Source organism: Manis pentadactyla, chromosome 3, assembly GCF_030020395.1.
Source record: "Manis pentadactyla isolate mManPen7 chromosome 3, mManPen7.hap1, whole genome shotgun sequence".
NCBI lineage: Eukaryota > Metazoa > Chordata > Mammalia > Pholidota > Manidae > Manis > Manis pentadactyla.
The window spans coordinates 146,645,318-146,671,369 of NC_080021.1; the positions used below are offsets into that span (position 1 = coordinate 146,645,318).

Sequence of the window (26,052 nt, forward strand, 5' to 3'; positions counted from 1 at the left end):
GTAGGTGACTGGTGCAGAAAGAATAAAAATATATATTTCTAGGTTCTTATTGGTAAGGGAACAAGAGGTGGACAGTACACTGGCTTTACATGTGTACTAGTAACAAGACCCACTCCTGCTGACCTCCAGAGGATACTAGAATTTTTATGCCTACTCTTTTAGGCTTTTCCCCTTTTTATGGGGAAAAGAAATTATGGGTGTCTTATTTTTTCTGAGAATGAAATAATCAAACTGGAGTAAGTAATGAGGTACTTGGCTGATAGCATTGACTGGAACTCCTACAAAGCAACATTCTGGATGAGGACGTTCTGATGAAAGTTTTTTAAATACCTCTACCCTTAAGTTTAGTTCTAATGTATGTAAAATTGGAGGAGCTCAGCAACAGAGAAAATATGTATGTTATTTTGAACAAAGGTCATCATGGAAGCACATACTATCATGGGTTTTGAAATTTGTCACCTTTTCATTCAACTTAGTACAGCCAAGAAAACAACATTCTGGGGGAAGCTATTGAAAATAAACAATGTGTATTTATAATCAGAGAAAATCAATAATATTTAGTAGCAGGATTTGGTCAGGAAGAAATAAAATACAGTATGGCATGCTGTTTATTTTAGCTTTTACAACAAAGCAAGGGTTTGAGGAGCCTGAGGAGAATTTCACAACCATTGACTATACAGTCTCCAATTCAAAAACAGTTTACAGTTTCATGGCACGTAAAACATGCATCAAATACTCTGTATTATTCAATAACTAAGTAAAACACTACATCATTCTCATCATGGTTCACAATTATATATTCATCCCCTTTCACTTCAAAAAGTCCATTATGTTAAGTTACAAGGTTCTTGGACAAAAACCAAGGGAAAAAAACCCATGATCTTATTTTCACTAATGTGCAGCCCATGATTTCTGTTCTGATGAACTATACCATTTAAAAGAGTGATTAGTGATTCTCACTTGATAACTGTAGAGAGAGCAAACTAGAAATTCTCAACCTATTGCCAACAGGCCAGGTTACTGGGTAAGACTCGAGGGTCCATACATTACTTGTAAGAGGGGCTGTCTCTTCTGAGGCATAACTCGTATCTAAGAGGGTGGGGATATTGTTTACTACATATTACCAGTAGGAAAGTTGGTATTGTTAAGGCTTTAGGAATTTTCCTTTCAAGTCAGCAATCTATTAAAATACAGGACCAAAGTAAACCAAGTAGTTCCCATGGAATTGGCTTGAGCAAGTATATTCTAAGGCTTCAAAGTTCTGAGAGGGGCTTTCCCTTTTTTGGGTATGATGCTCATTTCTTCAAGCCTTTCCTAAGATCAGGCTTGAAGGAGTATTATTCAATCTGTTATATAAAAAAGGTTGTTTTTCAGTCATGCTATGCATTTGATGTATGACTCAAATCTATCCTTTATTAAAAAAATAAGGAAAATAATACCAAAATATTTATCTGTAAAAAGAACTTCATGTTTCTAAAGAAACCACCACTAAAATTCTCTTGATACCACTGAGGCAATGTTTGATTTGGTCACTTACCCATCACTCTTTCAGGGAGTGTGAAATAAGCATGACAGAAGTTTAAAATGTGAACTAGGAACATTAAACTTAGCTCCACATGGAGGCTAAATATAGGCAACTTCTCTGATAGTGCAGAGAATCACCTGGAGCAAATATTTAAGATTCATAAATGTCTATTTCATAAAGGAATCAGAATTTTAACCAGATGCATGATTCAAGTTAGAAAACCAAATGGATTCCCAAAGGGCCAAAAATAGTTTAATCACATAGCTGTTTTACCAGTGTCTGACTGATGTTTTTTTTTTTTTTTTTCAGTACTTGGTTTCCTTCTGTACTACATACTTCCCCAACAAGTTTTGGAAGGTACAAGGTGGAAACTGTAATGATTTATTGTTGCGTGTCCTCAGGCAGTGTTCTCCATCAGAGGCTTGGGGAAGGTTCTCTTGCTTCTTCTAGCTTTGTGAGGATCCACTGTTGTGGGGAAATAAACCATGAGTTGCTTACTTCAATGAACTTGCAATGAAATTCAAAACATAATGAATGGATATCTAGATGCTTGGCTTCCAGTTTAATTAGATGTATACTTATAGCCAGTAATTAAATTCATCTTGCATAAGAGATGGACTCACTTATATGGACCAGATGGCTCAGAGACAACGGTACTGGGTTTGATTTAGTAGTAGGAAGAATGTTTTTCTAAGGTCTCTGGACTTGGGTGTTCATTTTCAGAATAAGAAAAACAAAATGAACCACCCAGAGACAAAAGGGCAATTTGACAACTGGACTGAGTAACTGTGGCAAAGTATAAATATTATCTATGCAAAATTCCTTCCAATCCCTTCCAAAAATTATCTATGCCAATTCTTTATCACAAACCTTCATGATTCCATATGTAAGTTTCTACTGATTGGAATCTAGGAATAATCACATGTAATTCTACAGTGGGTAGTAGCATAGCAACATTCTTGAGCATTTTACATGATCTCATGATATATTTTCTATTTTGAAAGAATTTGAAATCATGAAAATAAAATGCAAATGTAATGCAAACCTTTCTACCAGTACTGTTTATTATCATTGGGCCTGTATTACAGATAAAGCCTTGGAGAGGATAGCGGGGTTATCACATTAGAGAAACTTTGGCAGAGGCATCTGTGCTTCTTTTAACTCAAGAAGAATCTAGTGGGAACAGTTCTTAGAGAAAGAGAACTGAGATCAGTAGCCTTCTCTGGATGTTTCTGGTAGAACAGGAGGATTAAAAACAAACCTGCTGGGATAAAATAACATGGTGACAGAGATTATGTGGAAAAATTATTAAGGAGAAACTGAAGTAAGTGCTAATGTCCTTCAGCAGCATGAAAGACAATGGCCTAAAAGTGATGCTATTATACTCTCCTTTCTCTCCCTGTTTCCAGGTAACATCCGTGCCGAGGCTCTGGTCACTTTATCCTCTTCCTTCGTGACTTGCACCTCTTTCAGTTTTCCACTGACAGTTAGTATGCCAGTGTTGCCTTGTAGCATAGTATGGATATAGAAAATTGCACAGTACGTGCTAAGTGGTCCAAGCTTCCTGGTTTGGGGTCCAGATGTGACAAGTGAACCGTTAAAAGGCCATACCCAGCCAGGACAAATGCAGAGAGTAGTATGAGAGCAGGAGGCCCAGAGATTCAGGAAAGGAGCCATGTGTTCTTACCACAAGTGTCATGACACAGGGAGTACTATTCGCTATTAGGAACAGTGTCCTAGCTTTGATTACTAAGGTAGATAATCAGTCTAGTCTTCCTTTTCTTGACAGTGCACATCCCGTAATTGCCATAATCCCTATAGTATGCACAGTGTTTTTCAGCACACTTCATTCACATTGTGAGGAAACCAGGGTTAACTGACTTTCCCAATGTCTTACAGTCAAGAAGGAACAGAAACAATAGTCGAGCCCAGATTTTCTGACTATAGGCTTGGCTCCTTTTGCCCTGGGTCATGCTATGGTAATTAGAAAAAATTCACCATAGCTATATGGTAGGGAAATCTATAATGTGGTGCTATACTTTCTCTTCTGGAGTTGGTAGATAAGCTTCAGAATGAAATAATTTCTTCTGTTTGTTGACTTTTTTTTACAGAATATTATAGTTAGGATTTAAAACAAGATAGTGCAATTTGACATGGAAAACAAGTAGGTGTATTGAACTCAACCTAATGAAGAATAATTTTGGGGAAACATTATCTACTTACATATACTAAAACTATAAAAACACAAGAACAAAATCAAAACCAAACAAAACTTATCAGCCTTAAAAATCAGTGTAACTTACAGGGCATTGAAATGAACTGCTGTTCTCTGTTTAAGTAAAAGAGAGCCATTATATTTACCCTTGCATCTTCTGGGGTCTTGAAGTTAATTATTTTTCCAAACTCTTTGGCATGGAATACAGACTTCACCCGTTCCTATAAACAGAGTAACTTCATTAAAATGAAAATCTAGTTGTAGAAATATGATAAAGAAATGCCATTGCAGTTTTATAAATCTGTGCTTAAAGCATCCAACATCCATCTTACATAAATCACACACTTAAAAAAAGTCTAGGATGGGGAAACAAGAAGAAACAAAACACAAATGGGAAAAAAAAGATGAAATTGTAAGACATCCATTATCACTATATCTAAGTTAAAAAGCTTTAGTTGATATTTCAATTGCTAAAGCTGTAAAGGGCTTACACAGAGGATGGAAGGAATATAAGCCTGAGAGCAGTACTATTTTTTTCCTCCTTCAAATAGTTTCTGAGATAGTTCCTGATATCAGCCAAGCAATCATGATGAGCTCAGTTAAAAATAATATACACAAATGTGTGTGTATACATACATACATACACATGTATGTTATATAGGGGTGTGTACAACTGTGTATATATGTAACTTCTGACATTCTAAACCAGTCATGCAGTAAGAATGTAGCTTAAGAGTCAAATCAGGATGGTTCCCTGATCTCGTACCATTGTCGCCCACTTTTGACAAACAATTGGTATCCTGTTCAGTGTTAGTGGGGAAGAACTGTCTAGTGGTATATGTTAGGCATTAGAGGGACAAATAAAAAGAATGGGATTATTGAGGCAGAAGCTACAGTTTACCTCTATCGACTATGAACAGGGTCACAGAAGAAGAGATGTGGAGGTTTTCCTAGTCTAACAATTCTCGTAAGTAATTCAAATATTCATGTAAATATAGATTCTGGAATAAATCAGATTCTTTTATTTTAAAGAAAGGAAGATTGCTCATACAAGGTCTCAAGAAAAGTAGTAAGTGGAAGAAATCAAGGAGGTAAGAAGTTTATCCTGGAGAGAGGAAAAGCTATGACCAGCCAGAAGAGCAGGGGCTGGAGCAGAAGTTCATCACTTTTACCTATTATTTCATAGTGGCCACAGGGTCTTTCATTTTCTGAGTGAATCAAAGAAATTCCCAATGCGTAAGCTAGTCTAAGACCCTTAAAATATCCAGTCTACTCAAGAGCTGCTTTACGTCTTTGGAATAAGTGGTAAGATTGGAGAAATGGTCTTCACTGGGTAAGCACGAGTCTAGGGGCAGTCTGTTCTAGAGGCTGGGCCAGAAGACAGTTTCTGCCTGCCTGGGTCCAACACCCCTTCTTCCAATAACAACTTTCTCAATCTCCTTTGGGTAACTATTTCTCACTTTCTCCAAATACCCTCCTTTCTTAGTAGCACCATGTGATCCTATGACCCTCACCTGGCCAATTGGCCCAGTTCAGCTCCCTGACCAAAGTGATTGGTTCAGGAATATGCAAGTAACCAAAGCTGGCCCAGAAACCCAGTGAGAAGCTTTCATTCTGGGGAGCTCATAGTATATAAGCCCGGAACTTCTGCTGGCCACTGTATCATCAAAGGATAGTCTGCTTGAGAACAAAGCCAGTACTGAAGAAAAGTAGAACCTTAAAGGGGCAGCGAAGATGGAGAGAACATAGGAGGAAAGGCAGGGAGGGAGAATAATTGCTAATGATATCACTTTAGCTTATCTAAACTACAAGATAGAGACTTAGACTTTACAGTTACATGAGCCAACTAATCCCTCCAAATCAAAACAAAACAAAAACAACAAAAACAAAATTTACTTGGGCTCAGTCATTTAAAATAGGTCCTACTAACACAGCCAGTGCCCAAGTGACACTACACATAGGTTATGTGGTCAAATACCTTGATGTCAAATACATTACCTTATATTTCTTTTTATCATCTGTAATTCACCTACATCATATCATGTATAATACAAGCAATCATTACAGCTTACAATGGATATTGAGTTTCTCTTGATTTGCCAAATGACTAGCAATTCACTGTATTTCATATCAACATTCAAGTACCAGGCACTATGCTAGCTGCTAGTAATCAAAGCAGAGTGAGAAAACGGTCTCTGCCTTCAAGAAGGTTACAATTGAACTGGGAAGGTAAGATAATACCTATAAAGAGAGGAAGAACTAGCAACAACTGGCATTTAGGGCTTTTCAAGTGTCCATTTGTGAGATTTTCAGGGAAAAAAACATTCTGTAGGGGACTGCTAGGGATTTCAAGGTATACAAATGATTCTCTCATTTTAGTGCCTTGGACAGCAGTAGAAAGGTGGGGTCTGTAGTTGAATATAAGGGCCCAGAAATGTTGTTGATTTAATAGCACATAAAGTAGCATATTTTTTCTTGGCCTAGCTTTCTGTTCTTAAGACTGAATAAGACAGCAGGTGTAGAGGAAAATCAAATGAAGACAAAGCAACATCTGTAAAAGAGATGGAAATGTTACAGAAGGAGAGGACTGTTTCAATGCATTATTTTCAGTTCCAAGTTTTAAAATAAACCTATCCAACTTACTTTTGCTTCAATGCGCAATCTTCTCCCATGAACAATGAATGGTGCTTTGGTAAATTCATCAAAACTATACTGCCACTCACATGTAAGCTGTCCAAATGTTCCTTTTGTTACAAACAATACACCACTGAAAAAAAGAATCCACTTTAAAAACTGAGGTACTTATATCCAATAATATAATAATAGGAGGATACACATTCTTTCTAAGCACGTATGGATCATTCACCAAGACAGGCTATATTCTGGGTCATAAAAAAATCTTAGAGAACTTAAAATAACCAAAATCGCAATATTCTCAGATCAAAAGGAAATTATAAACCAAAAACCAGTAACAGAAAGATAACAAGAATATTTCCAAGTGCTTGGAATTTCGCATTCTTCTAAGTAATCCATGGGTCTAAGAATCTCAAAGGTAATTAGAAAATATTTAGAGATGAATGAGAATAAAAATACAACATAAAAAATCTGTGGAATGCAAAACAAGGCATTGCTTAGGGAGAAATTTATAGCACAACACACTTATATTAGAAAAAGTGAATTATAAAGTCAAATATATAACGCACTTTATAAGAAAGGAAAAATTTACAGAACTAATTATCTACCAATATTTTGTGGAGCTTTCATGTAATTAGCATTTCTTTTTTTAGCTGAATTTATGTGATTTTATTGGGACACACTTACAGAGCGCAGGAAAATTTGGAGCATTACTTAGATCAAATGCCAAACACAGGTCACTGTAAAACTGGGATTTTTGAAATGGAAATATTAGAGAAATGGAAATGATATCCTTTATGAAAGCTGGAAAGATCATATAGAGAAGATAAAAAGCATGAAAAGCTCCAAGGGTGCGTTGCTTCTCCATGGTCAGTGGGTAACCCTGGTAGCTGATGCAAGGCAACTGTCCTAAGTTCACACATTCTGTGTCTCGGCAGGTCTGTGTCCTTCCCCTGCTTTGTCCTTTGTGTGACAAACCATAAAAGCAAGTTTGAAAATGAGACTGGAGGCTTGGTATGGATAATTCTGAGAGTTGAAACTCCAGGAGATCCAAGTGATGGGTGGGGGCACACTTTCATGGTTTTTACCTTCACAAGCTCGACCAGGTACTACAGTAAATATTGGAGAACAGTCCTTTCACGCTTCCATTAGGAGGAAGGGAAGAGGACCATTTTGAAATATACCAGAGCATTCTGTTCTCAACAAGCCCTGCCCTTAAGTGAAGCTGTCATTAGCATTTTAGAATAAATGCTTTTATTACTAAGGCTCCAAGTAATGTATTTACCAACCTATAACAGAAAGAAGCTTTTAATATTAATTCTTGTTTTTCTCCCATTTTGAGGGAAGAAATCAAGAAATGAAAATGCATTTTGTCTCTAAGAATTCTATATAGTCCTTCCTTCAAAGGATTTTCTTCCCCAATTCTTCCCTCTAGTTGAAACATCAGAGATTTTTTGTTTGTTTTGTCCAGTAACCTATCCTTTTATTAAATGGATTGAGTTAAAGAAAGAGCTATCTGGATCCTGGCTGGAATGGAAAAGAAAGCTAATCAGGATTTACATCTCTCACATCAATCTTCGGTCTCTGATTCCCTTTCAAAAACCCTCGATTTATAGGGGCTGTTGGAACTAACCTACTGGTCCTCCAATACATCTTCAACCATGTGAAAAATCAAAGACAGGCTGATCTTGTAGCAGGTACCTAGTACTTCCTCCTCTCCTGATTCAAAGATCTTTTATCCTCAAATTTGCAACTTGGAAAGAAAGGAAATCCTATGTATAAACCTTTCAATCAACTAAAACTAACCCACTTTCCTTGTGTCAGGGTTTATGTGACTTGATTTAAAGAGGTCTACAATGGTGACAAGAAGGTGAATTTAAAAATGTTTCATAAACTAATAAATTTTGCAACTGACTCTTATTTAATTTTGATGAGTCTCCCTTCCTTTAGTCAATGGGGAACAGGGTTAGGAAGAAAAGATTGAAAATTGCTGTGAACAAAAATGGCTGTTGAAACATTGCCTGTAATTATAAAAGTATAGAAACAACTTAGATGTAGTACATACCTCTAAATAAATACTAGGCAGTCATTTATAAATTAATAAAGATCTCCATATCCTGACATGGAATAATCTTTCAGATATGGACCTTATGTAAAAAATTAAACAAAACTCAGAATGGTATGCATAATAGATTCCCATTTCCTTTAAAAAACGTATGTGTGCATGCTTGCAGAGGAATAAAATATTTCAAGGATACCAAGGAAACAAGGTGGTTACCTGTGGGAAGGGGAACAGAGGGACTGGTTGGTATCTGGATGGAATGAAGACTGACACATTACTCCTCTCTATTTATCCATAAACTCTTTCCTTCAGGCACATATTCACTCTCTGCCTCCTGAAGGCCCCAGGTTAATACTGCATTTACTCATTCTTATCTTCATTTTAACAATAATGACACCTGCAAAACTTGCCTGTGAGGCTTTGCCACTGCATATTTTTGCATTTACTCTTCTACTGTCTGTATGTCTGTTTGAGGATTTGGCTGTAGCTGGGTGCATTTACATAAAATATGATCTGTCTCCAATGAAATACCTACTTATGTGAGTGAATCTCTATGTATTATAATGAACACATACCACCAGAAGACTGTTGATGTCTGGGGTAACCTGAAATTGTGTACTTTGTCATAAGAGGGGAAGGAATGGCAATGACTTACCCTTGAGAGGACAGTTCTTTTTTTTGGTATCATTAATGTACAATTACATGAGCAACATTATGGTTACTAGACTCCCCCCATTATCAAGTCCCCACAACATACCCCATTACAGTCACTGTCCATCAGCATAGTAAAATGCTATAGAATCACTACTTGTCTTCTTTGTGCTATACTGCCCTCCCCATTGCCCCTCCACCTACATTATGTGTGCTAATCATAATGCCCCTTTTCCCCCTTATCCCTCCCTTCCCACCCATCCTCCCCAGTTCTTTTCCCTTTGGAATCTGTTAGTCCATTCTTGGGATCTGTGAGTCTGCTGCTGTTTGGTTCCTTAAGTTTTTGCTTTGTTCTTATACTCCACAGATGAGTGAAATCATTTGGTTCTTGTCTTTCTCCACCTGGCTTATTTCACTGAGCATAATACCCTCTAGCTCCATTTATGCTGTTGCAAATGGTAGGATTTGTTTTCTTCTTATGGCTGAATAGTATACCATTGTGTATATGTCCCACATCTTCTTTATCCATTCATCTATCGGTGGACATTTAGGTTGATTCCATTTCTTGGCTATTGTAAATAGTGCTGCGATAAACATGGGGTTGCATATGCCTTTTTCAAACTGGGCTCCGGCATTCTTAGGGTAAATTCCTAGGAGTGGAATTCCTGAGTCAGATGGTATTTCTATTTTGAGTTTTTTGAGGAACCTCCATACTGCATTCCCCCCAGCAGTGTAGGAGGATTCCCCTTTCTCTGCATCCTCACTAGCTTTTGTTGTTTCTAGACTTTTCAATGTTGGCCATCCTAACTGGTGTGAGGTGATATCTCATTGTGGTTTTAATTTGCATTTCTCTGATGATTAGTGATGTGGAGCATCTTTTCATGTGCCTGTTCACCATCTGAATTTCTTCTTTGGAGAAGTGTCTGTTCAACTCTTCTGCCCATTTTTATTTGGATTATTTACTTTTTGTTTGTTGAGGTGCGTGAAGTTCTTCATATATTTTGGATGTCAACCCCTTATCGGATATGTCATTTATGAATATATTCTCTCATACTGTAGGATGTCTTTGTTTTCTACTGATGGTGTCTTCTGCTGTACAGAAGCTTTTTAGTTTGATATAGTCCCACTTGTTCATTTTTGCTTTTGTTTCCCTTGCCCAGGGAGATATGTTGATGAAGAAGTTGTTCATGTTTAAGTCCGAGAGATTTTTGCCTATGTTTTTTTCTAAGAGTTTTATGGTTTCATGTCTTACATTCAGGCCTTTAATCAGTTTTGAGTTTACTTTTGTTTATGGGGTTAGACAATAATCCAGTTTCATTCTCTTACATGTAGCTGTCCGTTTTTGCCAACACCAGCTGTTGAAGAGACTGTCATTTCCCCATTGTATATCCAGTACTCCTTTATCATATATTAATTGACCATATATGCTTGGGTTAATATATGGACTCTCTATTCTGTTCCACTGGTCTATGGGTCTTTTCTTGTGCCAATACCAAATTGTATTGATTACTGTGGCTTTGTAGTAGAGCCTGAAGTTGGGAAGCAAGATCCCCCCTGCTTTACTCTTCCATCTCAGGATTGCTTTGGCTATTCAGGGTCTTTTGTGGTGCCATATGAATTTTTGAACTATTTTTTCCATTTCGTTGAAGAATGCTATTGGTATCTTCATAGGGATTGCACTGAATCTGTAGATTGCTTTAGGCAGGATGGACATTTTGACAATATTAATTCTTCTTACCCAAGAGCATGGGATGACTTTCCATTTATTAGTGTCCTCTTTATCTTAAGAGTGCCTTGTAGATTTTAGGGTACAGGTCTTTCACTTCCTTGGTTAGGTTTATACCTAGGTATTTTATTCTTTTTGATGCAATTGTGAATGGAATTGTTTTCCTGATTTCTCTCTGCTAGTTCATCATTAGTGTCTAGGAAAGCAACAGATTTCTGTGTATTAATTTTGTATCCTGCAACTTTGCTGAATTCAGATATTAGTTCTAGTAGTTTTGGAGTGGATTCTTTAGGGTTTGTTATGTACAATATCATATCTGCTGCACACAGTGACAGTTTGACTTCTTCCTTACCAATCTGGATGCCTTTTATTTCTTTGTGTTGTCTGACTGCCGTGGCTAGGATCTCCAGCACTATGTTGAATAAAAGCGGGGAAAGTGGGCATCCTTGTCTTGTTCCCGATCATAGGGGAAAAGCTTTCAGCTTCTTGATGTTAAGTATAATGTTGGCTGTGGGTTTTTCATATATAGCCTTTATTATGTTGAGGTACTTGCCCTTTATACCCATTTTGTTGAGAGTTTTTATCATGAATGGATGTTGAATTTTGTCGAATGCTTTTTCTGCATCTATGGAGATGATCATATGGTTTTTGTCCTTCTTTTTGTTGATGTGATGGATGATGTTGATGGATTTTCCAATGTTGTACCATCCTTGCATTCCTGAGATGAATCCCACTTGGTCATGGTGTATTATCCTCTTGATGTATTTTTGAATTCAGTTTGCTAATATTTTGTAGAGCATTTTTGCATCTTTGTTCATCAGGGATATTGGTCTGTAATTTTCTTTTTCGTGGTGTCTTTGTCTGATTTTGGTACTATAGTGATGCTGGCTTCATTGAATGAGTTTGGGAGTATTCCCTCCTCTTCTATTTTTTGAAAAACTTTAAGGAGTATGGGTATTATGTCTTCTCTAAATGTCTGATAAAATTCAGCGGTGAATCCATCGGTCCAGGGGTTTTGTTCTTGGATGTTTTTTTATTACCAATTCAATTTCGTTGCTGGTAATTGGTTTGTTTAGATTTTCTGTTTCTTCCTTGGTCAGTCTTGGAAGGTTGTAATTTTCTAGCAAGTTGTCTATTTGTTCTAGGTTATCCAGTTTGTTAGCATATAGATTTTCATAGTATTCTCTAAAAATTCTTTGTATTTCTGTGGTGTCCATCGTGATTTTTCCTTTCTCATTTCTGATTCTGTTTATGTGTGTAGATTCTCTATTTCTCTTAATAAGTCTGGCTAGGGGTTTATCTGTTTTGTTTATTTTTTCAAAGAACCAACTCTTGGTTTCATTAATTTTTTCTGTTGTTTTATTCTTCTCAATTTTATTGATTTCTTCTCTGGTCTTTATTATGTCCCTCCTTCTGCTGACTTTGGGCCTCATTTGTTCTTCTTTATCCAGTTTCAATAATTGTGAATTTAGACTATTCAATTGGAATTGTTCTTCCTTCTTTAAATATGCCTGGATTGCTATATATTTTCTTCTGAGAACTGCCTTTGCTGCATCCCACAGAAGTTGGGAGGTGGTGCTGTTGTTTCCATTTGTCTCCATATATTGCTTGATCTCTGTTTTAATTTGATCATTGATCCATTGATTATTTAGGAGTGTGTTGTTAAGCCTCCATGTGTTTGTGGGCCTTTTTCTTTGTATAATTTATTTCTAGTTTAATATCTTTGTAATCTGAGAAGTTGGTTGGTAGAATTTCAATCTTTTTGAATTTACTGAGGCTCTTTTTGTGGCCTAGTATGTGGTCAATTCTGGAAAATGTTCCATGTGCACTTGAGAAGAATGTGTATCCTGCTTCTTTTGGGTGCAGAGTTCTGTAGATGTCTGTTAGATCCATCTGTTCTAAGATGTTCAGCACCTCTGTGTCTGTACTCATTTTCTGTCTGGTTGATCTGTCCTCTGGAGTGATTAGTGTGTTGGAGTCTCCTAAAATGAATGCATTGCATTCTATTTCCTCCTTTAATTCTGTTAGTATTTGTTTCACATATGTAGGTGCTCCTGTGTTCGGTCCACAGATATTTATAATGGTTATATCCTCTTGTGGGACTGACCACTTTATTATTATGTAATATCCTTCTTTGTCTCTTGTTACTTTCTTTGTTTGGAAGTCTATTTTGTCTGATACAAGTACTGTAACACCTGCTTTTTTTCTCCCTGTTGTTTCCATGAAATGTCTTTTTCCATCCCTTCACTTTAATTTTTACAAATAACTCACTGATGATTCTTTCTCTCCCTTCTTTTTATTCCTCCTCCACTCTTTATATGTTAGGTGTTTTATTCTGTAGTCTTTTGTGTTTCCTGTGACTGATTTTGTGGGTAGCTGATTTTATTTTGCATTTAGTTAGTATTTGGTTGGTCTACTTTCTTTGCTGTGCTTTTATTTTCTCTGGTGACATCTGTTTAGCCTTAAGAGTACTTCCATCTAGAGAAGTCCCTTTAAAATACACTGTAGAGATGATTTGTGGGAGGTAAATTCCCTCAACTTTTGCTTATCTGGGAATTGTTTAATCCCTCCTTCAAATTTAAATGATAGTCTTGCTGGATACAGTATTCTTGGTTCAAGGCCCTTCTGTTTCATTGCGTTGAATATATCACGCCATTCTCCTCTGGCCTCTAAGGTTTCTGTTGGGAAGTCTGATGATAGTCTAATGGGTTTTTCCTTTGTAGATTATCTTTTTTCTCTCTCTGGCTGCTTTTAATACTGTGTCCTTGTTTTTGATCTTTGCCATTTTAATTATTGTATGTCTTGGTGTTGTCCTCCTTGGGTCTCTTGTGTTGGGAGGTCTGTGGACTTCCATGGTCTGAGAGACTATTTCCTTCCCCAGCTTGGGAAGTTTTCAGCAATTATTTCTTCAAAGACTTTTTCTATCCCTTTTTCTCTCTCTTCTTATTCTGGTACTCCTATAATGCAAATATTGTTCCATTCAGATTGGTCACACAGTTCTCTTAATATTCTTTCATTCCTAGTGATCCTTTCTCTTTCTCTCTGCCTCGGCTTCTCTGTATTCCTGTTCTCTGATTTCTATTTCATTAACAGTTTCTTGCACCTCATCCAGTCTGCTCTTAAGTCCTTCCATTGTTTGTTTCATTTCTGTTATTTCCCTCCAGAATTCATCCTTTAGCTCTTGCGTATTTCTCTGTAGCTCTATCAGCACGCTTATGACTTTTATTTTGAATTCTTTTTCAGGAAGATAGTTGATTTTGGTCTCACCAGGACCTGAGAGGGCAGTTTTATGGGAATTTTGGTATCTGACTGAACTGGTTGAAACATGTACTAATTTATTTATGTTTGTGCATGACTATGCATTTACAAAGTTAATGTATACATGTATGTATGCACAAAGCTAAACATGAATTTATGTAAAGTTTTAGGTACAAGGCTTGTGGGGCAAGAAGACCAGGGTTAGCAGGAATCAGGGTAACTATCTGGAATAAATGGTGAATAACAACTGCTTCACTTCATGAGTGGCTGTCAGTTAACCTCTTATCAAATTACATTAGAAAAATTTACCTTTTGGTTATCATGAACATATCTGATTTATTGATCATGACGTGGGTAAAATATTTGTATTTTGCAAATCTTCCATTTTCCATGACCTAAAAAAAAAGAGAGTGAGAAAACAGATAATATTACTATTCTAACACAGTAATGCCTCATGATCCTCTAAAGACCATTTCTCAGGGGGAAAATTATTAACATACTTATACAGTTATTATATCATTGTAAAACTGAATATTCATAAAAGCATTGCACCTATTTGCATTGCTTCATTCAAGATTACTCAACTGCAGCTACACCAATCTTTATGCTTGATTTTTAAAAGATATTATCTTATAAAGTTTAAATTGAACCTATTGTTACTATTAAACTATCATATTCATTTGATCTTAGAAAGTATATTAGTATTTGATTACATCTATACAAAAGCACACGTAAATGCTAACACATAGTTAGACATATATATCATGTAAATTACTGTTAGTGCCCACCTAGCCTCTTCCCTAGAATTTCCCAATCTGCCTTACAGACAGGTTTTTCTTTGCCAATATCACAACTCATTAAAAAAAAAAAAAGGCAGAGTATCTCCAGACAAACAGGGAACCCCAGGACCTACTTAGTCTACGTGACAGCCTTTAACTTTTATTTTCCGGATTGTTGAAACATTGTCTATCCACAATATTGTCAGTAATTCTTTGCCCAATAAAATATTAAGATAATTATAAAAATTAAGTAGATTTATTTTTTAATTCCGTTCTAAATGCCATTTGCTTTGAGGATGAAGTTAGTTGGGTTATTTAACATATATACGCTAAGTTGCTATTTTTTAAAGGTAAGCAATGTAATTATGGTTAAGATCCATCAAGGAGAGGTTATGTTAAGAGTTTAACAAAAATGTTAGATCTCTTGAAGAAATTCCAAAAGAGGATATAAAGATTTTAGAAAATTTTGTACCACGAGGCTATCTCAAAAAACTAAAATTAGCTTAGAAGCTGACAAGTGACTGCATAAGAACTTTGGTAGAAAAGGCTGATAAGGACAGTCTTCATCTTTATTATAGAGAGAAGTTAAAAACAACCAGTAAGATGAGGCAACAGATTAACTACATGGAAGAATTTTTGAACTTCAAAGATAATAACAAGGACGAGTATCTTTACTATTTAAATAGTGGGTAGGGCAAGTAAACACAAATTCCTTGAATTACAAATGAAAAAGGGACATAAACACCAATTCAGAAGAAAGAATTATTAGATAACAAATTAACGTAAGTAAATTTGGAAAAACTAGGTAAAACTGTTCATTTTTTAAGAAAAAATACATATTAAGAGAAAGAAGCATCAAACATTGGAGAGGAAGAGTGGAAACTAATTTGCAGATGACAATATATCTAGAAAACCTAAGTACATAAAACCCAGTAACTTCACTTCATAATGCAATTATCAACTTGAAAAATGGAAAGAGAAAAATCCTATTTACAAGTGATAAAAAATAAATACATACATAAGTTTAACAAATACCATGCAGCATTTATGTGAGAGAAACTATAACACTCTACTGAGGGGAATGACAGGAAATTTGAAAATGGAAATCCATTTTCCATTTTCTAGTAAAGCCTTATTCTTGGACAGAAAAAATTAATAATGATGTCCCCCCACCCCCCAATCCTCAATTTTTACACACACATGTACACACATATACACACATTCTCTCTCTCTCTCTCTGTGATCCCAAGATGGTACTGTTACTTTGTTTTGGGGAGGAGGACAAGTGATTTGACAAAATTATACAAACTTTATCTAGGTAAAAGAGGGAATATCCAAAAAATTATGAAAGGAAAATGAGAATGCCCCTGGCAGACATTAATTTATAAGCTGCAGTAGTGAAACAGTTGGTGCTGGTGCAGGTTTTGCACAGAAATATCAATAGAAAGGATACAGATCCTAGAAAGTGACCAAAATGCAAGCAGGACTTTATAAAATCCTATATACCCAATCAAGACAGCATTTCAAATTTCTGGGGAAAAGCATGTATTGTCAAATAAGTGGTGTTTCAGGCAACTAGCTGGCTAAACTTGCATCTCTACTTGTCTCTTTATAACAAATTAATACCCCATGGATCAATGACTTAAATATACAAAATGAAACTATGTAAGTACCAGAAAAAGTAACATTCAAATAATTTTAAAGTGGGAAAGGCTTAAATATAAAACACAAAGTCTGTAAAACTTATTGTAAAAAAAATGATAAGTACATGGAAATTAAATACTACTGAATGGCAATCCAATAAGCAAATAAAGAGAAATAAAGTAAAATAACACAAAAATCAAATAATAAATTGGGAAAAATTATCAATACAGAGATATGGAGCTAATTTCAAACACTGATAATTCTAGGCACATGAATAAATGAATATAAGAAAAATGAGTAAACCAATAGGAAAATCTGTAAAGTTTATGAACAGGTAGTTTGGCAAAACACAAAGAAAACCTGACCAATAAATGTATGAGAAAATGTTCAACTTAATTCAAAATCAAGAAAAGGCAAATAAATTAAATGCACCCTTTGAGTCAGCAATTCTATTGCTGAGACTTATCTTATGCTAAAGTATGCCAACATATACATATAGAAATCTTCATGGTAATATTGTGTTAAAAGAGTTCTAAATATTCATTAACAGGGGACTGTTTAAACAAATTGTAGTATAACTATACAATGGGACATTATATGGTCATGAAAAAGGTGTAACATGTCCTGGTACAGAAAGATGTGAAAGATATAAGTGAAAATAAATTAAATTACTGGGAATGCATGGCTGGGGGAAAGTAGGGTGAAGCATCAGAAACACATACATGTATACATATTTATATACATACAGGAAATTTCTGGAAGGGTTGGTGGTAACACATCAATATACCAAACTGTTCATGGTACTTATCTCTGGGAAGGGTAATAGTAGGGTTAGAAGTGAAGTTTTATTTTAAACATCCTTTTAAGTTTTTTGGTATTTGTAAAGAAATTAGCTTAAAACTATTTTTTTGTTCTCTACGTCCAAATTTCAAAATCAAGAATATGTTGATCTTCTGACAAACATCACTATTACTAGTAAAGTGTCTACACACTCCATTTATACATCAAAACCTTCAAGTTACTTCAAAGCTACAGTTCAACTCTGAAGGATACCTAGCTTTCTATTTCAATATTAAGTTTGGGTGTCGCAGTTGAGCATGCCTCTCATCACTTTCTACTTCTCAGACTGAACTTAAATGTAACCTGTCACATAAGTAATTAAACCAATTTCAATAGTTGCAATAGTATCTGATATTAAAAAAACACTAAAAAAAAAGGTCATTCATGCAATGTTTTTTGGAGTTCATCAAAAACCTTAAATGTAACACTTGAAAGATGGATGGATATTATGGCCATAGCAGTTCACTTTGAAACATAAAATGAACTGTAATCTTTGTTATTATAATAGATATATTTAAATAAACATCAAAGATAACTCCTTATATAGCAAAATCTTGCTGGTCAGTCTCCATTACAAACTGACTATGAAATAAGAACACCACTACAAGCAAAAGCTAAAACTTTGAAACTATATTTCATAGAAGCATAGGAGAGAATGTGATTGCTTATCAGCCATCATCTTCCATCGTGCTGTAGTGAGTTTACAATTATCAAGCCTTTGGTCACAATTTCCTGCCTAATTACTTGACTTTATAAATTCCCTATATATAAGGATTTGTATCTTTCAAAATGTCATGATATATTATTTTAGAAAAACACAACAGAATTTTAAACCTGAGGGAATGTTATTGTTTATCCAAAACAATCTCTTCCTTCTACACAAGAAGAAATTGAGGGTCAATCTTATTTGTCTACTCTTCACAACAGCCTTGTAAAATTAGGTAAGATTACAGTTAAGTGACTTGCTGGGGGTCATACTGTTAGTTTCAAAACGGCTCAGAAATGTGGTTTCTTCACTTTCAACTTCAGCACTTTTCACTATACCGTGGTAAATCTTTTTAAAGTGTCAGTCACATGTTTCCCATGCTACCTCAAAAAAGTCTCCAATAGCCCCGAACGCTAGATGTTGCTAAAGTAGCTCAGGCTGGCTGTTTTTTTTTTGGTTAACAGGGTCCAAATAGTTTAGTGTTAATATCCTATCCTCCTCCAAAGAGAAGTTAGGTATGAGTGAATCTACTAAAATAATACCCTTTAAAAAAATTAAGAACTAGCAAAATCATAGCTAGGAATTACTATGTAGAGCTTTTGATTTGGCTGAATTATCAAGTATAACAGTCATAGTTTTCACATGTTAGTGTCATTTAACATGCTACATTGAGTGTTAAAGGATAACAATTTTTGCCTTATTTGTTAAAAGTATATATAAGAAATACCTATGGTTGTTTGAGAACTTTCTTAGCAAAAGGAAACTGCATTTGGTATGTCTAACAGGGTCTCCTTTTGCATTACAAAAGATGAGTATGTCAGCCTTAGTTAAAATTTGTTAAAACTGGGAAACATACAGAAAGTAGGAACTTGAAACACAGTGATATCAGGATTAGCCTATACTAATACCCATATTTCCTGTCAGCTGAGTCCCAACACTTTAGAAAAAGAACACAAACTAGAGGCTACAGAAATGCAAAAGACATTGCTAACATTCTCAAATCATTCAAATGCTATGAATAGTTCTATAACAAAACTATTTCTGAAACAGCAAAACAGGAAGATACATATTAGAAAAAAATCACTAACAAGGAAAAGTTTTAAATCCCAAACAATATAAAGTGCCAATATTCATGGGAAACACTTTAATAAATCCGGGTAAAGGATTAAGAGCTTACTTCACCAAGAAAACAAAAACACAATCTGACCAGTATGAGACTCTTTTGGAGCAGTCTCACAGAGCTATAAATCATTTTTTTTTCAAGATGACAACTTGGGTGATAAAAGGAAAATGAAATTCAGCTAGATGAAGGATAAAGAGTAAGAATGCTATCAAGTAAGAAAGTCTATTGGACAACAAATAAATGGTTTTATGGACTGGTTAACTGGAGTAGTCACGAGATGGTGGGGAAAAAGGAAAGACTTATGAAAAGATTATGGATTATAAGTTTACTTATAAAAACAACGAAATTCAGGCAGGTAGTCATAAATTAAAACGACAAATGCTTCTATTTCTCTATTATTTAAGATGCAAATGAATAGAAAACTTGATTAAAACAATCTTATCTTTAAAGAAAAACATAGTTAATAAGTATAACTTCCTCAGAGTTACCTGATTAAAGACTAGGGATAAAAAATGTTTCACTAATTCACTCCAATGATGAGAGATTTGAGGGCCATAGCCAGGAAAAACAAGGCATTCAACAAGCTTCATGATCAAATATAGAAATTCACTGCCTCAAACTCTATGATTTCATACACATAATAAATTTAGAAAGGAGTAAAGAAATAATATTTAGCTTATTCTATGAGGCAAGTTAGTTAAAAAATCAAATCTCCTTGACCGTCAGCAAATCTGAAGAGGAATTAGCCCTAATTTTTAATCCTCTATACCTTTGCCTTCCTCCCATGCTAATGAGCTATTCTGACTCTTAACCAAAGTAGAAACTATGCTGACAGTTCAGGGCAGGGAAGCTGAGCATAACCCTGTGACATAAAATCTAATGAAAGAAATGATTATCTTAAGAAATTTGAATTGCCATCAACTGGTTCAACTAAAAATCTGGAGAAAGGACAGAATTATGCTCATAATTATGTGCATTGGCAACAGTAGACCATTAATTAATCTACCAAATACACTCCAGAAAAATGGCCAGAGAGGTGGGTCAGAAATAATATAAGCGGATAATTCCCAGTATCTGCATATCCAACAGAAACTCTAATGAGTAAAGTTTATTTACCCTCGATATTACATATACTTGAAAGCAACAATAACATTTCTTTTAAAATAGTGTGTAATTTGGAGTAGTCCAAATCACTGAGGTTTTATGTTTCTATTGCTTACCAATTAAGTGTGTGGAAATGGAGATTGTCGTGGTGTTCTAACTAAGTATTCTATTATCCTTGGAAAGAAAAAAAAAGGGTGAGATTTAATGATGGTTTTATCTTGGTAAAAAAAAAAGCAAACGAGGAATAAAGAATTTACATGACCAAGAGCTAGAATCAGTGGGTATTTATTGGAAGGAAAATATAACATTGAGCTCTTGTTAAACATTGGACTCATAACCATGTACATTACCTTACTTATTTCAACGCCAGTAACAACATTAAAGTACTGTTAAGTACCACAATTATCTCCATTTACAGTCTGGCAACCGAGGCCAAACAAACGTAATAAAAGATTATACAGCTAGTAAAAGGAAAAGACTGAATTCAAATTTACTTGGTTCCAGAATCTAAGCCCTGAGCCATAGGTATTGCCACAACTCAGATAATTTTTACTGTGAAAATGTATTAGCACAGCAAGAACTATATATATTCCAGTAGATGCAGTGGGATTTCATTTTAACAGTTCACTGGCATATGGATAAGGATATCTCACAAGCTGTATCATGTCTCTTACAATACTTCAATTTCATGTAATACCTAGGGATCATTCTCTCTTTTGAAGATCGGGTTTATCTTATATGTCTTTTGATTTGTACAGTTCCTTAGCACTTTGCATGTAACAGCTGATCAACAAACAGGAAAGAGACTGTGGAGATCTGACATTACAGTGTTAGCCTCTAACATGGCATATGTTTTATTTCAAATCACTAGAATAATCAAGCTCACTACAATCATAATCCTTGAGAGATGAGCAGGAATCTTGATTACTCTCTTCAGGGCTGTAACTTTAAGATCTAAAAGAGTGTCTAATATATAACTAGTAGAACTTTTAACAAATACTTGCATATAGAATAAGTGCATTGGCATTACATTTTTGCTTTGTATCAATATAAACTATACTACCAAATCACCCAGCAAAAATTCAGTTATACTGATACAATTATACATTTACTCTCTTGGCAATTTAAAAAGTCAACATAGCCTGGCAGTTTATTCCAGAAAGGGTTACTTTACATGAAATATCCAGTCTCCCATACTTGTATTCCAACACTGAGCTTCATGAGATCTCTAACTAGAACAACTACTGTAGGCTCAAGGTGCCACAAAATGTCTAAATGTACATTTCTCCACATTGCTTCCTATAGGTTCTTTAGAGGGCCAAATTTGCAGTGAAAAATTGGCATTACAGTTCATTAGTCATCATTAAAGTAACTAAGATATTAATCTAATTCAAATTTATAACTATAGACACTTATACATGGTGCTTTTCATAGATGACGATAAATTTTGTTTTTTTAGATGAATGAAAGTGGTCTTCATTTTAATTTCTATGAAAACAAACTGTTTCACTTGGAAAGAGAACATCCTTTCTTTCAAAATACATTTGCCCAGTTTAAAAAAAATAAGACTTTTTGTAATTTACACTAGTCTTCTAACAACATTACATTAAGAGTACACAGTAAAAAAATTTTTAATGAGCTTTACTAAGCTCAACTTAAGCTGAGAATCTCTGTGCTATCCAAAGTAATGAGGGAAGTTACAAGGTAGAACTCTAACATCCAGTAGAGCACTCTTAGGTTGAATCCCAGATTACAACTTAACACTCTTCCTAAATAAAGGCTAAAAAATATCTTCTAAACTAATGTCTACTGTAGAGTGTTAGTTCTATTTGCACATCCTTGGTAAGAATGAGAGGAAGACTTTAGTTGCACCTACCTGAGCTTAACATGAGGATTTATTTTAAAGTTAAGTGTACTAAATTTTCTATTTTAATAGTATTTATCCTTTGTTAACATAATTACAAATTTAAGTAACGTAATGATGACAAACTTTTGAAAAAGATTTAGAAATCAAATTAGTCTTATTCAAATTACTGATCAATAAAGAAAAATTCTTTTTACACTTGAGACAAAGTGTTCCCCTAAGTGGAACCATCACTTCCAAAAAAAGTCTGATTCAAAAGTATTTTTAGGTAATACTGGAAAGTTCTAAATGTGGTGAAGAATACTGTATTGGTCCAAAGACAGTGGGACTGACTTCTACACATTACATACTAAAAGTATAGGCCTTTGAAAATGTGCCAAAGACTTCCCAAGAGATTTCTGCTAAATTAACTGAGGTATGAGCATTGTATCCAAGTTGGATAGGTAATCTCTTTGGTAGGATCTGCTTTGTCTGAGATGCTAAGAACTCTAATTTGCCTGGAAACAGAATTTGGCTCTTCAGTATTCTCATCCCATTCAGAAGTATGCTTCTGGAGAGGAAGAGTTACAAAATGAAGAGTGAAATCCAATAAGTCTTCGTCACCTAGTTCTTGTCCACTTACTCAAAATTTCAGATGAAGCCAGGATGGGTGTTCAGCACTATTCTGGTGATCTGACTGTCTATGGTTAAGACCTTTCTTCCAGATCAGTTGTAATTATCCTCCCGAAGTAAAAGGAAAGACCATGTTGGCTGAAGGCAGTTATCTTCCAATTAGGCAGTGTTTGAAGCTAATTATAAGCCTGTCATTTCTGAAAGAAAAGAAGTACACAACAAAGAAAGCAGCCTCCCTTCTACAACAACTCACATAATGGCAACTGTGATATCTTTTTAAGAGATGTAAGAGAATCAAAGACAACATAAAGTTTTTAAATATATGAAATAGTTAAGAATGTTCTACCCCTTGTGACAATCCACCTGTCAATATCCATACACAATGAAAGAAGACACAGGATCTCTCTCTCTCACACACCCCTGTGCACATTTTAAGAGCAAATTTATTTAAGGGGTAGAAATTTATTTTTAAAGATAAATGTCAAATACATTCAATCAAAAAGAAAAAGCTACATCAGCTTTAAAAATAAACACAGGTTTCTGCTGGTTATTTATGTATTCCAGAAATGAAGGGGGTTTCCCACATTGGAGAATATTCTATGAATGGGTCACTTATCTTTAGAACTTGGTAATTATGTTCATAAAAATTTACAATGAAATAAAAAACATGTAACAGAATATATATATTTGGATCATCATCTCATGAATAAAAATTTTTAAAAGGAAATACACCATTAAGTGGTGGGGAGACAGGATAATTGTTTTCCTTTCTATAGTTCCCTACTTTTCTTTACTGAGTATATATTACTTTAAAAATGCAGGAAATAATCTAATTTTTGAAAAATTTCCTATCTCCTGTAAAATTGTAGACTGAGAATCAGTGTTAATTGACTGACAACAGGGATTTAGCTTTTTCCATAGAAGTGTGGGGCTCTGAATTTTTTAATTCATAAAAATTCCAGGTTTTATTGAATACATTCAGAAAACCTTTGTAAACATATGTAGTTAACAGGTTGATAGAAATTATATATACTTAGCTAAGTCTCTGACTATCCTGATTTTTTTAACATCACAAATAATGACAATAGTATATTTTGAGTGCTCAAATACTTGAGCATCTATAAGATCCAGAGGAATAGCATAATGCAATTTAGTAGGTACCTTAGTTACCATTTGACTGCTTAGCCTATGTATATGCAATGAAAAAAGTCACATTAAAAAAAGAATTATACAAAATTATTGAACATTTATTTTCAAGTTGTTTTTTTGAAGGTATACTGTTGCTATAAATTGGTCAATATGGAATAACTGTTAATAAATTTATAACACTGACAAAGATAATTATGGTCATGTACACAGCCTACTATATTAAAACAAACCAAACCATAATGCCTTATAGAGGAAAATTAGCTCCCCAACACAGGCCTATTTGAAATCCTGTGTTTTATTAATGATTCAGGACTTTCTGTAATGTTTTGTATAGTACTGATTGTACTCTCTGTCCTTCATTAATTCAAACATTCATCCCCTTAAAGATTAATGATCTAAACATTTTTAATTGATCACCATTTATCCCAAAGGTGCAGGGACAGAATAATAAATAACAATGACATTCTTTTACATACCATCATAATTATTACTTGATTCAAGTAATCTGTATAATCTGTATATCTTATTTAGAGCTCATAAGATTTTTAATACTTTTAGACTATTATAATAAATTATAAATATGTAAAGAAATCTATAAAACAAAAAAACTAAAGGTACAGTAGAAAAGAACTCAGTAACAGTAGAGATGGTCATTTTTGGTCCTCTACCCATCACTATAGGAAAGTATAATGCCACATTTCACCATAGGGCTTAAATCAGCTACTACTGTAGCTACTGAAGCAGCCATCATTCTGTACTGTATGTGACTTTAGTAATAGGTAAATACAGCAACACATATTTCATATTGAGCTTTGATGTCCCAGTCACAGATCTACAATGGTTCCATCTGTACATTTTATTAACACAACTTACCTACATCAACAAGAGGTGTTTTGAACAGTGTCAAAAGGTAAAATTTATAAAATTCTCCTAATTTTAAATATAGAAACAAATTGAAATTTAGTCTGACTTTCCTTTTCTGTAAGGAATATCAAAAGTTAGCAATACTATTCTAGATTTATCTTTGTTATATTTATAGCCAATGTAGGCAGTAATTAATTTCATTTATTCATGGTGATGGATATCTACAATTTCAGGATTTTTATACATTTTTCTTGCTGCCAGTTTTCAATATTTTATTCAATCAAGTGTCAAGTAGTGGAAAATAAGAATGTGGGGTTATTTCCTTAGAGAAGAGAAAACTCTCCTTCCCTTTTTCTATGCATAAGCAAATAACCATGTAGAAATATGGAATATCAAGTTAATGGATATGGAAAGATGTGTTATTATGTAATCTTTCAAACACAGCTTTCTCACTAGACTCTCTTATTAGAATACTTCCATTTTTAAAGATCTAATTAATTATCAAGAGCCTCTAATAAACAAATAACTGTTCATGTCATTAAAGTCCCAAAATTGAACTCATTTTCTATACATCTAATGAAGAAGAAGGTATTTTTGTCCAGGCTCTATACCTCCAACAAGAATATACTGGTGTAACACATTAGAGCAAACCTCAGTCTTAAATTTTTCTATAATAAAAGCACATAAATTTTTAACTGGAAAAATAGTATCTGGTATCAAAGAAGCTTGAGAGTACTATTTCAGTGTGGCAGGAAAATTGAAACAGAAAGAATAAGGGCAATTATACCATGAAAGAACATATTTCACTTGTAAGGGCTAAAAAATTAAAATGATGAATCCTTAACAAAGTTGACACTTAATACATGAACTAAGTTTACTAGTTACTAGAATATGGTTTTAAAATATTTATGTTGGAGAGATTCTTAAATAAATGCAATCCTACCCCCAATTTTGTTTTCATTAAAATGGTAAGTCTCTGCTGAAATATCCAGAACTTTTACCAGATAAATTCTTAAGGATCTTTACAAAACCTATACCATAGAACTGTCACAGAGCAATACAGGAAACTCAGTAAATGTCTTGCAAGAAACCAGTTTAGCATTTTCCCTTTTATAAAGGCCTTGTGCCTAGCAAAGCGCAAGAAGCCAATGAAGACATTTCCAGAACCCTCCCTTCCTCACACACACACAATACATAACAATAGGCGGTGTTTTTCTAGCTACTAGTAGAAGCAGCAGGCTTTGTGTCATTTTGGCCAAGAATAAGACAGCAGATGGTACACTGACAAATACAAAT

At 34.5% G+C, this 26,052-nt stretch overlaps 1 protein-coding gene across 3 annotated transcripts in view; it reads right to left on the minus strand.

The window, feature by feature from the left end:
• Positions 1 to 510: 510 nt before the first annotated feature.
• The window catches only part of VPS13A (vacuolar protein sorting 13 homolog A), a 236,372-nt gene continuing 210,830 nt past the window's right edge, over positions 511 to 26,052 (minus strand). For all 3 annotated transcript variants that reach the window (XM_036893494.2, XM_057498558.1, XM_036893497.2), the window contains 4 exons: positions 14,381 to 14,466; positions 6,384 to 6,507; positions 3,887 to 3,961; positions 511 to 1,990 (listed from right to left, as the gene is read on the minus strand). In XM_036893494.2, coding sequence (XP_036749389.2) covers positions 1,940 to 1,990; positions 3,887 to 3,961; positions 6,384 to 6,507; positions 14,381 to 14,466 — 336 coding nt within the window. In that variant the 3' untranslated portion in view covers positions 511 to 1,939. The remainder of the gene's footprint in view (positions 1,991 to 3,886; positions 3,962 to 6,383; positions 6,508 to 14,380; positions 14,467 to 26,052) is intronic.